Raw genomic sequence first — 17,258 nt, forward strand, 5'->3', positions numbered from 1 at the left:
CGCTGCCAGCGTCTGTCGCGTGCCCCTGAGCGCACCCGCGATCGTCATTGTCCTCTTCTACCTCCAAACGGCAGGCTCACGGCCGCCCCTTCCACACATTTTAGTCACCAGCAACCTAGGCGGTTCGGGAAAATAGCGCGCCAAAGTTCTGACGACTTACTATAAGTATTCCACCAGAGTGGGAAAGGCCATAATGAGTACAGATAACTAGAACAATCGGGCTACTTTCACGATACAACAAGAGGAGTTTCTGATGCTTACATATTTAGATATTTATAACATCCAAGTTCTATTCGTGAAGTGTTGTATTCATTCTTCGTATTTCAATGTTGTGATTCAGTGACGCAGCTGTTTGAACATAGTCAGAGTCACCGGATGTTTATTAAAGCGGATGTTTAATGTCAACCGGCCTTGGTATCATCAAACGAGTCGCTGCAATATGGACGGTCGAGAAACACTCACACGCAGGACCGTGAACAGCAGCAGTATTGTTGCACGTACGGCAGGTCCATGATAGCACGAACTTGGCGAACGCAGTCCCAGTGTTTTTCTGCGTTGAAATTCGATAAATTTGCTCATGCGACTGGCTAGCCATCAGCAGGCTGGCAAATATAATTAAATTGATAAGAGCACTTGTCGGGAAGTACTTAAGCTTTCACTATATGGAGTTATCGAGACGTCTATTGTTGGTTGTTATGCCGTATCAGCAAGATTAACGTCGTAAGGCAAGCTATTACTGTACTTTGCATCCCCTTCAGGCGCCGTGTCCACTGTCCATATACGAGGACGCAACTTGTTTTCGCCCGCTCTCTTTCCCATATCTCTCATCTTTATTCTCCCCTTTCCTATTGCTACAGTGTAAAATAACAAACTGGGCATCTGCCTGATTAACCTCGCCGCCTTCTCTCTACTTCTTCACCCGTCACGGTGGTCAGGTGGCTAAGGCACTCGGCTGCTGGCCAGCAAGTCGCGTTGTCAAATCCCAGCCGCGGCGGCCGCATTTTCGATGGGGGCGAAAATGCTTCAGGTACATGTCCTTAGATTGAGGTGCTCGTTAAAGAATCCGAGGTTGTCAATACTTCCGGAGCCCTCCACTACGGCGTCTTTGATACGTTAAACCCCAACAATTTAAATTATTCTATCTTGTTGTCTTTTCTCCTTTTCTTCTTTGGGCCTGCGGCTAAGAAATGGCCAGCTCCATTTCACAAAGGATCAACCGAACCTTTTGCGCAGTCATGTGTGCCTGTACTCTACTTCAATGAACTGCGTTAATTGTTGCCGATTGCTTCGATGAAGGCACTACAATGTTCGGTAGCTCGTTACAATTTGTAGTTGGTTTATCACTGCAGAATAATTATTATTACACGCTATTCACAAACGATTACTGAAATTCTCACAAAAAATGTATCACTTCCTTTCCAATTTTAGAATAAAATATGGAGTGTCACAGGATATGGCGTGAGTTTGAAAAGCAAAACGAGCCCCTCAATTTACACTGCCTTCCTTCATTCTTAACATGCATGATAGAAGCTGAGGAGCAGATGGATACTTGAAAAGGACAATGTGTCACTGTAACCAACGCCCCTACAGATGTTCTTCTCTTCTTAATTTGCTGATTTTACGAATACAGAACCACTCGCATAAATGTTGGCTCCAGCTTTACAGGGATTTTTCATCTCATGTATGGTTCTTGCACGGGCCTGCAAAGGCAACACGAACGTGCCGTTAGAAAAAAAAAAATTCTCGCGACTTTTTGATCACTGTTACTTTGGCCTAAACAATCAACTTTGTGCTGATTTAGTCGTGACAATAAAAACATGAAAAAGATAGATGTATTTTAAGGAAAGTTTAGTGAGCATTTAACTTGAAAGGGCTGAATACATTGACTAAGCACCCTCTCTAAACAAAAGTGCCTGACGATCACAGCGAGTACTCACTGCTTTTATCATAAGCGTCATCGCCTTCAATACAGCACCGTCCTTTGTGAATGATAGTTTAGCCATCGGTCTTCAAAACAGCTTGACGTCTTATGTCAGCAAAGCTGTTCATATAGATGTTCTCGGTTTACTTTTATCAGCTCCTTGGCGTGTACCATGAGGTTCCTGCGGAGTCGTGAAGGCAGTGAGAGTGGCGCCTATTCCAATGAATTAGCTATCCAGGACGTACTCGACACAGCAAACACGTGAATGTGTGAGACTGTGCCTTTTTCTCTTCCGCCATGTTTTCAAGGTGCCTGACAAGGCCAGAAGTCAAACGTGTGACCCCAGTATTTGGTTAATAGCATATTGGCATAGTCATAAGGCAGCTGTGGTGATAATAATTTTGTTTATGTTCGGATAATTTGAAAGTAACTTGCACCGGAAAAGAACTTTCGATACAGTGCGTATATACATGAGATTTAGAAAGCATTGCGTACTTCGCGAGTGTAGCGCGTGGTGTTCTGCAGATAGTACTTGAGCCTGCTGGGCCAGGTGTCTCTGCATGGAGGCTGATATGGCTCTGGAAGAGCTGCGCGCCTTCGCTGAAATAGAAAGGGAGAGAAGAGAAAGGCGGGGATGTTCACAAAAGACGAGAAAACGTAAAAATAGACAGAAAAAAACTGACGAGGCTTGAAGTAAGCCGCGGCTTGCCGCTGCAAAACTGGGCCATTGCGAAGACTAATGTGGTTGCTTCAAGGTACGCCTTACCTGAGGGCTGCTGGTCGTTTCTAGGTTGCCCCTAGCTTAATGCTAGGCCACAGCTATAAGTGATGCTAACTCTGTTTCTACGTTAATTCTCAACGAACAGAACTTCTTGCTAAACAAAACGCAGATAGTCACAGAGGCACCCTCCGCAGAGACACCCTCCAGACACCCTCGCAGAGACACCCTCCAGAGACACCCTCTAGACATCTCCGACCTTTGCAAACAGAAACCTGCGCTTAAACCAAGCGTGCTCCCGTACATCTCCAAGCGCTTCCACTCGGCGACAACTTTCTGTGCCAAGGCGGCCAAGGCTAAGGAGGCGAATCACGCTCATTTGATTGCTCCCTGGCATTTAGTCCTCTAATTAAACATTTGTATACGATTCTAGTTAACTTAAAAATTAGCCCTGAATATTTCATCTTTTAGGGGTTATATTTATTGAATAATCAGCTTTTGCATGGTGGAAAACTTTGTTTCATGCTCTCTCAGGCATTGTGATTTTTTTGTCTTCTGTCGCTCTTATTCACTTCACCTTCAAGCAAAGATGCAGTGCCCCGGATGCAGCTCGTCGTTCTGTCCCAAGTGCATATACTTCAAACACTTCGTGCCCGAAATCTTTTCGAACGTGCTATGCACCTGCTATGTAGCCTTAAGTGAATAGACGCAGTGGGCTTAGGCGACGCGTAAAAAATTTTGGTCATGTTGCCTTTCAGAGCATTTCGTGGATCTGTAATGACAATTTCATGAAAATGTTTAGATTTTAATTATCCTTTTCTTACACTATTTTTATTCTAATGGTGATACCAGGCTCTGTTAAATGGGTCGTTGTATTGTTTCACACTTTGCGCAGCTTTTAAGTCATTTGTTTTTTTACAAAATTGGCACTACACGCGTGCGTCGACAAAACATTCGTAGTTAAGTTGTTGAGATATGTGGATGATTTTCTCATTTTAATGCAATGGATTTATGAAATCGAGGATATTCTCGTGAATAGTGTCCTCGAATCTTTTAAGGCAAGTTCTTGTCGGCTAAGGTTCACAATTGAGATGCCTGTAGATGGGTGCTTACGATTCGGCGATAATCACATCAGCTTTAATCACTCTAAACTCTGCTGGGCATATTGTTCCCGAAGTAAAAAAAAAACTATCTTCAACTATATGATTCAGCACCGTCAAATACCGTAAAAAAATGAAATTGCCATGAATAGCCTTCGAGCCTTGCAGCAATCAAGTTTTTTGTTAATTAGTTATGCTTGTACTCCATACGCACTAGCTAGCCCAACTCACTTCTCTAATATAATTCTCACCACTAGCACTGCTGGCTACTAGGCCCATAATATTAAGCTTTTTGAATATCCTCCACCAGTGTTGCACGCCGTTGAGAGAGAGAGAGAGAGAGAGAGACATCTTTGTTTTTGGCGGAGTGTTCAGGCAAAGTATATTCGTCAGTTGCTATTATGCATGGAGAGGGAGAAGGAGAAAGGAAAGCCTTTGAAGGGTTTAAGTAAAAATATATGTAAAAAATAATCAGATGCAGGTCTTCTAACAGCTGCCCCCCGCAATGAATGGACAGTATAGACAGCTAGTCTTAAACATAAAAAAGGAAGAAATAAATATTTATCGGCACAACACACACTTTGTCGCGTAAAAGATCAAAGATCAATCTGATGACAAGACCAACAGTTTCTATTTATAAGTGCGAGCAGTTCTGTGCTTTCCGCTGTTTCGATGAGCAGGGCGAGAGGACCAACATTCATGTTCAAGTCAAGAAAGAAACATTCGTCGAGATTTTATAGGTTATCATGATGATGATGATTGACGATGATTTAATTTTGTGAGCGTAGGTCGTTGCATGGATCATTATGCATTCTTATCTGCAAATTTCTCATCTGCGGAATGAACTCAGCTATGTAATACGCAGAGCGCCATTAATATGCTCTAGTTCAGTCGTCCGTTTTGCGTTGTCCTGCTGCGTGACCAAGCCAATGATTAGCACAAGAGTGGATGAATTACAATGACGCATGCATTCTTGAATTCCGTCCCTTACTTTACGTTCCGCGTTCTGCGGAACGCAAAGCGCAGTACACTTATAGCTGCAGTACACTCATAGCGCAGTACACTTAAAACCATGCTACTCTCATAGTGTCGAGAACAGCTGCATGAGGGAGTATTGTAATCACCGGTTATTTCCGTTCGAAACATGATTGCATGAGAACTTGCTGTTGCATGTGTGCAATAATACTGCCTCGGTGATACTGCTGGGTGATCTAACTGAGTTAAATTTTAGAGCCAACACTTTGGTGATAAACTATTGTGAGCGTGTTTTGACACACAACGGGCTAATTTTGACATTTCACACGGCTGGTTTGTTGTTGGACATCTGAATATTTCCGTCATATTGTTCTCCCTGCCACCGTTCTACCACAATCATAATGAGTGACAAGAAAACGTGTGTTGGGCAACTTACTAGAAAAAGCGCATTCATCACAAGACAGAAAACATGTCAGCAGACCATATAGCTCCCAGGTGGTAGCACTTCACGCGGCTATGGTGACTCATATAGAGGTGATGTCATTCACTTGCGGACGCACAACTTTAGGACCTTAACCCTCTCTGACGACCGCCATTTAGATGACAGAATGCAATAAAAAGAATGCAGCAAGCCAAATCGTTTGTACTAAACTACGTGGTTTCTTGAAAATGCTAGTGCGAATCTGACCACGAGAGGAATAATGGAATGCCTTCATTTGTCTCATCATTGTGGAAAGCAAAGTTGCTGTATTTTAATCGTTAACCAGATAACGTGCATACGTGGGCACTGAAGCAAGGAGCCAATGACCGATATGGCATGCGTTAGGGGAGGTTTTTCTCGCAATCGTTTGTTTTCTTACCTTTTTGCCACGAGTATAGTGTTCTGAATTTTCCCGCTTAACTGAAGCTATAGCAGTTTTTTTTTTTTTTGGCGCGACAACCAATATGCCATTTACGAACTAAATTTCACAATATATTCTTTGCAAACAAGTAAAGAATAATTCAGCCATTGCCTTCTCTCCATCGTTCTATTTATGACGAGTTGGCGCGTACGTAGACGTGGCTTTCTCTACGACGTGAAATATGGCAAGTTTTTCTTTCACTTTATTCGAGTTCCTTGTAAAAGAAAGCTACGCCCACGTATCTACAAAAGACTTTACATTATATTAACAATTGAATAATTAATAATGAATAAAGAATTAACAAGCTATACAATAAGAAATGCTATCTAGTTCAGTGTACGCCAGTACACACCTGTATCAGGCCGATGTATGTGATGTAACCAGGCTGTGCGAAGACGGAGTCGGCGCACGCATCAGCCCTGAAGCCACGTCCATGCACCATAACCAAGAAACCCATGGCAGTGCTGGTCGGCAGGTACTCTTGCGGTTGCACGTCCAGTGTAAGTGTCAGGCCTGCGTCATCGTGTTTGCTTCTCCTTGTTAAGGTAATAACGTGGCGCAAGAATGAAAACTTAGTAACAGTTAGCGTGCAATACAATGGGCTGGAGGCGGAGCAGCTAATGAGCTGCAAGGAAAGACGTAAGTTGAGTAAAGTGCGTTCGCTCTTTAAGCAGTCTCAATGTCCAGTTTCAAATAAATACTCGCACCTAATGAAGCCAAGGAAAGTATCAGAGACGTTAATTACGCTGTTTTATGTGTATTGTAGGCATTGTGATAATAAATCGAAGTAATTAAAGTGGACGAAAATACAACTTGGCGTTGGCAGGAACCAAACCTGCAACCATCCGATTATGCGCCCGATGCTCTTCCCCGATGAGCTACGGTGGTATCCGTCCGCACGTCCACTTTGTAGGGTATTTCTAAGTGTTAGTAAGCGACACATGCTGCCATGACAGCGAGTGTGGAGCACTTTCTCTTCGCCAGCTGGCGTCACGTAATACGTAAACTATTAACGCATGGACATTTAACCAATAAGCCCTCGCATACTACCTGAATGCGTCAATTCTGCCAAAACCCTTGGCCAGCGAACTCATCAAGAGGACTCACTCAAACTCAGATTGAGCCAGCCTGAGTCCGAATGAGTGCCATTTGTAGAAATTTAAGGAAGTCCGAGTTCGAGTGAGTCCTAAGGGTGAGGTATATTTCATGAATGAGTCAAACTGATGTTCACATTGTTTTGCTAAACTCTTGTCCTATCTACTTAGCTTCAGCATCACTATCAGCCTTACGTCAGGTCACGTTTATACTAATTACGTCTACTCCAACGTCAACAATGTAGCGTTCATTCACCAGCTCAATATTGTTTAAATAGATGTGCGATTCATTCAGGGAGTGAGGTGGGTATACTTTTTCTCCACTCTTTTTCATAGGAAGGGCTTAGTAAAAAGATCTCGTGTTAGACATCCCTTTCAATGAAAATGTTCTTAGTGGCGCTACAACTGATAACTCATATTTAAAAATACGAGATCAAAGCATTAAGTCAAGTCCCGATTATTCGAAATGTTGGAGTTGAAAGGTATTGACGCCTCGGATGAACAGCTAATAAACTCATGAGCTGACTCACTCTTAGTCAGATATAGCCGTGAGTATGAGTGTGGGTGAGTTCAGGTGAGTAATGTTTTCGTCAGCTTGAGTCCGACTGAGTTCGAGTGAGGAAACGTTTAGTAAGTCCACGTCTGAATGAGGGTGGTTGAAGAAACACAGGGGTAAGTGTGAGTTCGAGTGATCTCTATGGGAGAGGTGTGGTTCATGAGTGAGCCCTAAATTTTTTGCTGACCAACGGCCGGAACGAGACTCGTAGAGTTTGCATGAGCATAAATACCACACAAAGTGAGCAAAACGACTACCACCGTAGCTGAATTGGTGAAAGCACCGGGTGCGTAATGTGAAGGTTGCAGGTTAGATCCCTGCTGACGGCAAGTTGTCTTTCCGTCCACTTTATTTTTCTCCCCAGCTGCGCCACAAATGCAATACACTTTAAACAGTACTGTTATCGTACTCTATACCTTGCTTGGCTTATTTATCTTCTGGGTGTCAGACAAAGAAACCAGCTGTCAGAATTCTCCTCCATTAGTTTCAAATGAAGTACTTGAACAGTTCGCAAGCAGCAGCTTCTCGCAGTTCTCTCCACGCGTCAAAGTTATCTTGAGTTGAAGCTGGGTAGACAACGTATGTCAGCGCGGTGCCTAAACATTCACAATAATTTAAATTCAGACAAGCAAAGGAGAACGCCAAGGATGCCAGAATATTGCTTGCTTTTTTAGGTGGGAAGGCTACACTCGCAGAGCTTTTATCTTTAACATTTTGGGTACTGTCTGTTCTTCACTGAAACAATATAAAACAGTATTCTTGGCATGAATTTGCCTTTGCGAACTTTTTGTGTGTCAAACCACTTCCAGAGAGTAGGAAGGGAAATTAAGGAAGAAAAATAGAAGGAAAAGAATGGCAGGAAGGTTAACCAGCCTATAGGAAGCTGTTTGCTACCCTGCGCATGGGAGGGGAATGGGGGAGATGAAAGATAGAGAGCAGAGAGGGAAGAGGGATAAACACAGCACATTCGGCAGCACACGCGCGCACACTCAGTCATTGTCTAGTCTTGTCTTTCGCGGTGTGTGGCATTGCTGTTACAGCCGCTTGTTCAAGTCCGTGTCGCGTAGGAATATCAACAGAGCTTTTGTCACCTTCTCTTGCAATGTCTTCCCTCGGGCACTTGACAGAATAGTGTCAACAGACATTTGGCTGTTGTCGATGCGCGCAAGAATGAATGCCAGTGACTGTCTCTGGGTATCATACAACGGACAGTCGCACAGGATGTGGTGTAGCGTCTCTTCGCAATGACAGGCATCGCAAAGAGCGTTGTCCGCCATTCCTATGACAAAGAATTAAGAGTTTGTAAATGCCACTCTATAGCCATAAGCGAAAAAGAAGGGTGGCTTCTTTTCGGTCGAACCCAGTGGGCATGTGGAGAGTCATCAAAGAGGACAGGTGGTGTTGACGATTCGTCTCGTTGCTTGGTGGGCACCATAGTGAAAACGTGATTTTCCACGCAAATAGTCGAAGATTACTGGCAGCATCGGTCCGAGAAAGTGGTATGGCTTCTTTTCGTATTCCTTCAAAAGCTGCCCGCGCGGCAGTATCGGCCTGTTTGTTTTCTATGGCGCCGCAGTGACTAGGCAGCCACTTAAACGTCACATGATGCCCTTTCTCGTGTGAAGTGTGGAGAAGGCATCGAATTTCAAGAACAAGCTGTTCGTGTGGCTCGCGACGCAGTGCTGAGAGCACAGATTGTAGGGCAGCCCTTGAGTCACTGAAAATCGACAATTTTTGCGGTGGTTCCTGATCGACCACACAAAGTGCAGCGCGCAAAGCAGCTAGTTTCGCTGCTGTAGATGCCGTGGAGGGGTCAGTCCTAAAGCTGATCGTAACACCTCTTGCTGGGACAACTACTGCACCTGACGAATACTGGCGGTTCGTGGAGCCATCGGTATATATATGTACACTGTCTGAATATTTCTCGTGCAAAAGAAGAAGAGACAGTTGTTTCAGCACGGGCGATGAAAGCTCAGACTTTCTTCGGATCCCTGGTACACTAAGATGCACTAAGGGTCGAATAAGACACCAAGGGGGTATTGATGGTTTAGATGCAGGAGTGATGCCCGAGGAAAGTTTCTCGTTGTACTTCACAATCATTTTAGCGAACGAAGGCAACAGTGCAAGGTGATGACAGGGAGCACGTGCGAAGTGTCTGATGTGCGTTCGCAGGACTTCTACAACAATGTGAGTTTGCATCGGATAGTCGCCAGCAATTCCAATTGTTGCCTCTGTTGACGTACATCTGGGCAGACCAAGGCACACTCTCGGTGCTTGGGCCTGTACTGCCTGTAGAACACGAACATTGGTATTTCAGGTATTGCTAAGCACGGACAAGCGATATCTCAGGAAACCGAGAAATAGGGCCCTGTAAAGCTCCATCATTGCGTCTACCGACATCCCCCACGTCTTTCCCGCCAGAACCTTGAACAATTGAGAAATAGCGGTCAGACGCTTCTTCATATAGGCCACATGCGGACTCCAACAGAGGTTTCTATCAATAATTATGCCCAGAAACCGGTGGGTTCTGGCGTAAGAAATCGGTTGCCCGCCGATTGATATAACATAAGGGGTCATTGCTTTGCGAGTGAAGGCCATCAGCACGCATTTTTCTGGTGATATGCTGAGACCTTGTTTTAACAAGTAGTTGGCCATTATAGTTGCTGCTCTTTGAAGCCGGGAACGTATCTGAGGACGTGCGACTGACGAAGTCGAGGCACAGATGTCATCTGCGTATATTGAGATTTTAATAGTACTTGGCAAGTATTCAGCAAGACCAATTAGTGCAAGAATAAATAGCGTAGGGCTAAGAACTCGGCCTTGAGGAACACCCTTTGAAGTATAGCGTCGCGTAGTTGGGCCATCTTCTGTTAACACAAAGAATGATCTTGCAGCCCGGTGACTCAAAATCTACCGAAAAACTCGACCACCAAGGCCAACCACCACAAGAGCACCCAAAATGGCTTCATGTAGTACATTATCATACGTGCATTTTACATCTAGAAACAAAGCTTTAGATAGTCGCTTACGGGATCTTCCGTGCTGAACGTACGAATCTAGATCAACGACATTGTCAATGGAAGAGCGGTCGCGTCGGAAACCAGCCATAGAACTCGGATAAATCTTGTTGTATTCAAGATACCACTCCAGGCAGTCTAGTATCATCCGTTCCAATATCTTCCCTACACAGCTGGCCAGTGCTATTGGGCGGTATGAGGCGAGTTCGAGTGGGGATTTGCCCTGCTTCAAGATGGGTAACAAGCGGCTTACATTCCTGTCGTCAGGAACATCGCCATCCCGCCACGATATGTTGTAAAGGCTCAACAGTTCTCTCCTTGCACCTTCCCCAATGTTGCACAAAGCTCGGTACGGAATACCATCTGGGCCAGGAAAAGTTGAACGCCTGCAGAGAGCTAGTGCCACCTCGAGCTCCTCCATTGTAAAAGGGAGGTCCATGTGGTAGTCACGGAAACGGGGGACGTCACATTCACTGGAGAATCTGGACGAGTTGCTTGGTTGGCGATCTGCGCACAGAAATCTTCTGCGACATCGATGTCTTGCCTCCTTTGAAATAGCGCGAGCGCTTTGAATGGAAAGCGCTGTTCCGTAGGGTGACGCAGACCTTGCACCGTTTTCCAAATGTGTGAGAGTGGCTTGCGATGGTCTAGTGACTGGCAAAACGTTGTCCATCGTTCTGACGCTAATCTATCTATGCGACGCCGAATCTTCTTTTGCATCCTCCTGGCTTCCCTAAGATCGTGAATCGATTTTGTACGCCGATACCGACGCTCCGCCCGGCGTCACAGTGCTCAAAGTCGCTCCAACTCTATATCGAAGTCGTTTCGTGTGGAAGATATTGTCACCGTGCGAGTGGCGTTCTGCATTGTGCTCCTAACTGTTTGCTCTAACCCAGATCGTAGGCCATCGCTGTAAGCATCTTCCCTGTCAGATTTGAAGTTGGTCCATTGGACTGCACGAATGGTCGTCCATGGACTATAACTAGACAAGCATTTGATGTTAAGGTAGATTAGAATGTGATCACTTCCTCGTGTCTCAACATCTGGAAACCACTTGACGTATCTCGCGAGGGAGTTAGAGACAAAGGCAAGGTCGAGACAGCTGCCGTATGTCACCCCTCGAAGAAAAGTGGGGCTGCCGTCGTTCAGGAGAGTAAAGCCATAGTTGTAGGCGATGTTTGCTAACCTGCGTCCTCTTGCATTTGTCCGCGTACTTCCCCATGCGTGATTGTGCGCATTGAAATCACTTATGATGACCCATGGTGCAGGACACACTCTCAAAATATCCGCTAATCTCCTGGAATCGAGATTATTCGACGGCGATATATAAACGCCTATGAGAGTAAACATGAGTTTGTTCTTTTTCACAGTGATGCAGACATACTGATTGCCATCGCGAAGTGCAATTGGTTGCACAACATACGTCAGTTCACGACGAACAAAGACGATGATTTTGCTGCACGCACTGTTCGTTGAAGACATGACAGCTTCGTACCCCGACAGTCTTATTGGTTTCGACAAATTGGGTTCACAAATGACGATGATTGGAAACACGTTGGTAAACACAAACTGACGAAAATCTGAAAAGCGTGATTTTAGTCCTCTGGCGTTCCATTGGATGATGGATGCTGCCTTGACTTCTTTACGAAATGATGAGGTGTGAGTAGCCATCTTCCTAGTTGAGAGATTCAAGCACTGGGCTTAGGGCGTCCAATAGTCCAAGTGCGCTTCGAGCAGACGGTGTCTTCATGTCGACTAATATCGCTCGGGTGGCTTCTATGAGAGAACGCAGCGCCGAGATTACTTGATCAGTTTTAGGCAAATCTTCCATGGCTGTAGACGGCTCTGGTGTGGCCACAACCTGCAGAGGTTCCTTGGCAGAAGAGCGCGTCGGGAGCGTGGGCCATTCCTCAAGAGAAGGAGGCTTCTCTGTTTCTTTCGTAGAAGTGGTGGGCCCTTTCACGGCGCTATTGGATGGAACCGCTAAAGAGTGGGAAGTAGCGTCTCGGGAATGTGCCTTCTTTGAAGACTTTCGATGATGCCGACGTCGACACCGACGCCGGACTACTTCGGCTGCCTCCCTGTGTGTCGAGTTGTCTCGGACCATTTGTCTGAGAACCGCGCGCTCCTTTTGGATTCGAAGACAGTCTTTCGACGAGGCAGCATGAGGACCGCTGCAGTTGGCGCACTTCAGAGTAGTCGCCCGACAGGCGTCTTCAACATGAGGTTCAGCGCAGCGGGGAGACAGTCGTAAGTTTGGGCATACGCCCTTTACGTGTCCTAGCCTGAAGCACTGATGACATTGAAGTGGATTTTGGATTAATGGTCGAACCGGATGTCGGAAATGTCCAACTTTAACGTGGGACGGTATGCAATCTCTCTTGAAAAACACTTTTACGCAGCGCGTATTTCCAAGGCGCCGCACTTGCGTAATGACAGTTCCCTCGTTTGCAGGCTTGATGAGGGTAGACAAGTCAGCATTAGGAATGGCAATGACGATGTCATAAATTACATCGGCAATTGATTTTTCATCCATCGGGATAAAGGGGCGCATTTTAATACAGCCTAGTTCAGTCATTTGCAGCAGCTGTCCTAGCGCACTCACATCGTGCACGTCTATGGCGAGAATTTTCTTCCTTGGGTTTACTCGTACGTCCTTAATTTGATGTGGCACCGCACATTTGAGATCAACGGAAAGGGCTTGCCTGTTCAGAAGCCGTAGGTTGCTTGATGAATCATCGGGCATGAAGATGATGACGTGCGGCCAGCGCGCAGGCCTTGACTGCACAGTCGCTGTGCTTGCAGGAGCTGATGCTGCTGTATTCGCCGTCTTTCTCTTCGAACTCTTACCCCGGACAGGTATAAAGCTGCCATCGGATGTGTCGTCTTCCGATATAGAATAGAGATCGGTGTCCTCAGTGTCACTGGGAGAGCCAGCTCGCTTCCTTGTGGTTGACGGGTGTGAGGACCTGTGACCAGGCAGGCCTCTGGCATGATCCACGGCCATCACCGCAAGACGGGGAGGCGAAGCACCTCAAAAGACCGATGATTTCACTTAAAAAATACAGAGCGCAAAAACAAGCGTTCTTCCAAAAAAATTGCCCGCAGCTTCCCTCGGGGGAACACTGAGGAGGATGCGGAGCATATAATTGGTTAACGGGGTGTTAAAGTGCGACTTACTTGGGTCGATGGCTGAATTGGTTAACGTGGTTGTGAAATGGGGTGTTAAATTGCGACTTACTTGGGTCGATGGCTAAATTGGTTAACGTGGTTGTAGAAGGGGGTGTTAAATGAGTGAACACGTACACACGTATGCGAAAGGGCGGCGCTGGTCGAAGGGACGTCGATCATTGTGTTTGTGGATTCGTTGGAATTCATTTCACCGCGACCTTGGACGTCGATGCGCCGTACAAACCAACCGACGAGCGGCAACTGAGCGAGCGAGCGCCGACCTTGAGTATATATACAGCTCGACGGCGCATGCACTGTCAGCTGTTGAATGTTCTCGAAGCGCGACGCCACATGCGCGTCCACTGGAGAATCAGGAGAATTGTAGATGTCGAACGCGGTGTGTAGAGGAGGAAGGGTGCACAGATGGTGGAGGAGTGAAGCACGCGCGGTGTGTAGAGGAGGAAGGGATGCACAGATGGTGGAAGAGTGGGCGACGGCGCGACGGCGCATGCGCGCGCGTCAGCTGTCGAATGTTCGAGAAGCGGTGCGGACGGCGCGGACGGCGCGGACGGCGCACTACAAGGTGCGAGTGTAAGATGCTTCCGCATCTAAAAGACACTTCTTCTTCCAGGCAGGGGATACGAATATCCAATAAGGCCCACACTAAAAGAGAATTTCGAGTTTGGCAATGGAATTGCGGGGGGTACAAAAACAAACGTGCCACACTCCAGCAATATCTCAGATCGCTACGATCTAAGCCGGATATAATATCACTAAAAAAAACTGGGTACGGATACGTCACGCTCACTGGGTACAGAGCTATAGAGTGCGAAAACTATGGTAGAGGCTTATATGTGTTTGTAAATAGGCAGCTGACACACATCCCTCACGATCTGGGCATTCGGGACAAGAACTTAGAGTATCTCATAGTGGAGGTATTAGTGTCGGTCTCATACAAAAATCAAAGATGCGACAGCTTATTTGTCCTCAACATTTACAGTAACCCAAAGCACTACAAGCAACAGTTCAAGATAAGTTTCAAGAAAGCTACGAAACTCGCGGAAGATAGGCCTCTAATCATATTAGGGGACTTCAACGCTGCTCATGAACTCTGTAGATATACTGCGACAAACCCCAAAGGCAGGAATCTATGGCATCATGCTGACGAGCAAAACCTGGTATTGATTACGGATAAAGGGTATCCCACAAGAATCGGGAATTTTGTCTCTATAGACACCACACCCGACCTAACCTTTGTCAAGAACGTAGAGCATCTCATATGGACAAGTACCGGTCATAACTTCGGCAGTGATCACTATGTTCTCGAGGTTAGGCTGGAGGTTGAGAAAGGCCGCACTCGAGAATCTGATGTTGTTGATTGGGATGGCTTTCGCAGAATTAGAACGCAAAGCGAACCAAATGCTACCAAACCAAGCCTCAAAGGGTGGTGCGAATCCATCAGAAATGATATCAAATCAGCCACCAGAAAGCTTCTCTCTGACGCTTACGTGGAGGCCATGGATTCTAAACTAGCCAACTTAATTGAAGCAAAGCAGGCCATTACTAAAAAAATGGTGGACTCAAAGACTGAATCATAAACTATGAAAGAAAATAGCAGAACTGAATAAACAAATTGAACTGCACTGTACCAACCTATGTAAGCAGCAGTGGGATGAATTTTGTGAAACGATTGATGGGCAGATCAGGAACGGCAAAGCTTGGAAACTCATTAAGCACCTCCTAGACGAGCAAGGCACCAGGTCCCACCAAAGACACTGTCTTGCCCGGGCCGTACACACAGCCCTTAAAAATCAAGACATTGAAACAGTTACTAAACAACTCAGACAAACACCTACCAGTCGCTAAAGAGCCAGAACGATTTCCACGATCGGAATATCGGGGAGCCCCTCAGCCGGAGCTGGATCGACCCTTCACTTTATCTGAAATCAGAAGGGTGTTGAGTGAGTTAAACAGAAAGTCTGCCCCTGGCCCAGATGGCATCACCAACAAGTCACTCAGGAATCTTGACGAACGCTCTATTGAATCACTCACTGATTTTATTAACGAAGCATAGAATTCGGGTGAAGTTCCAGATGAATGGAAACTTTCTCAAGTCATACTAATACCACAAGCGGGTAAACCTCTAAGTCTGGAGAACTTGCGACCAATATCGCTCACATCATATGTAGGGAAAGTAGCCGAGCATGCAATCCTCAACAGACTTAAGTAATTCTTGGAGGACAACAACATGTACACCAACAATATGTTAGGCTTCAGATCCTCACTATTTACTCAGGATGCTATGAAGCAGATTAAACACCACATTCTAGACGGATACTCTAGGATACCAAAGCCATCCTCGGACTAGACATGCAGAAAGCATTCGACAATATTAGGCACAAATACATCCTTCAAACGATCGAGGAAATTGGACTTGGATCGAAAATGTACACAAAATCTTTCTTGGGGGCACGTACGGCGAGGTTAAGGGTAGGAGACACCAACTCAGACGTGGTTAAACTCGGTGATCGTGGAACCCCTTAAGGCTCGGTGATCTCTCTCGTCCTCTTCAACCTGTGCATGATCGGCCTGTCCAGGAAACTCAGCAATATCAGCAACATTCACCACACCCTCTATGCTGATGACCTTACCATATGGTGTACCGGTGGTAGTGAAGGGCAGGTACAAGATGCACTCACAGAAGTGGTGCAGACAGTAGAGGAATACTTGAGACCCGCTGGCCTCAGGTGCTCCCCACAGAAATCGGAGTTATTACTTCACAGAAAAGAGAAAGGGGGGAGACCTAAGGGCTGGAAGCCACTATCCGAAAGTTACATACATATATTGACCTAAAACGGGGTAAATATACCCAGAGCCGACACGATGAGGGTACTGGGCTTTTTTATAGATGCGAATGGAAGGAATCACATGGCGCTCAAGAATATTATCTTCAAGATAGAGAATGCATACCGGATGATAAGATGACTTGCAGGGAGACAAAAAAGGCATGAAAGAGGACAATCTTATCAGGTTGATCAACTCTTTCGTACTATGTCATATTTCATATGCGGCTTCTATGTATAACTGGACACAAACCCAACTAAAGAAGCTGGACGCGGTGATCAAGAAAGTCATCAAGAGTGCACTGGGTCTCCCGCTTCGCACCAGCACTCAAAAATTGCTCAAGTAAGGGGTACACAACACAACTAGAGAAATTGCGGAGGCTCAAGAAAGGTCACAAATAGCAAGACTCTCTACAACTTGTACGGGGAGATCGATCCTCGATAGAATCATGATCAACCCTGTCATCGACCAGGAGACGTACACGAAGATACCACAGGACTTTGCTGAGAGCATCATCGTTGCCCCGTTGCCAAGAAATATGCACCAAACCTTCAACGTCACCAGAATGGTAGCCAGTGCTAAGGCTTTATTGAAGAAGTCGGATAAAGGAGGTAGGGGGGCTTGCTTTGTCGGCTCAGCCTCATATAAAGACCAAAATAAGTTCGCCGCGGTAGTAGTTGGCCACCAGGGCAGGTGTACCAACTGCACCATAGTTTACACTTCCAAACCGGAAGTCGCTTAGCAGGTTGCTATCGCGTTGGCCCTGACGGATGATCGATACACCGAGATATACAGTGACTCAAAACCAGCCATCAGAGCCTTCAGCAGGGGCAGGATCACACCACAAGCAGTTCGAATTATTAATAGAGAACGTTCCATTGATACACATTACATATATTGGTTCCCAGCGCACCTTGGATCACTCGATGACATTCGTGTGAATCCAAATGAATCGGCCAA

General features: G+C 45.9%; 1 protein-coding gene across 2 annotated transcripts in view; it reads right to left on the reverse strand.

The window, feature by feature from the left end:
- Window positions 1-17,258, reverse strand: part of LOC142786872 (uncharacterized) — a 76,215-nt gene that overhangs the window by 21,040 nt on the left and 37,917 nt on the right. Inside the window, exons 2-4 of one of the 2 annotated variants that reach the window (XM_075884569.1) lie at window positions 5,969-6,129; window positions 2,417-2,521; window positions 463-550 (exon numbers count right to left, since the gene is read on the reverse strand). In XM_075884569.1, coding sequence (XP_075740684.1) covers window positions 463-550; window positions 2,417-2,521; window positions 5,969-6,073 — 298 coding nt within the window. In that variant the 5' untranslated portion in view covers window positions 6,074-6,129. The remainder of the gene's footprint in view (window positions 1-462; window positions 551-2,416; window positions 2,522-5,968; window positions 6,130-17,258) is intronic. The other variant, XM_075884572.1, reaches the window with a different exon arrangement.

This window comes from Rhipicephalus microplus, chromosome 2 (assembly GCF_043290135.1).
Source record: "Rhipicephalus microplus isolate Deutch F79 chromosome 2, USDA_Rmic, whole genome shotgun sequence".
NCBI classification, from domain to species: domain Eukaryota; kingdom Metazoa; phylum Arthropoda; class Arachnida; order Ixodida; family Ixodidae; genus Rhipicephalus; species Rhipicephalus microplus.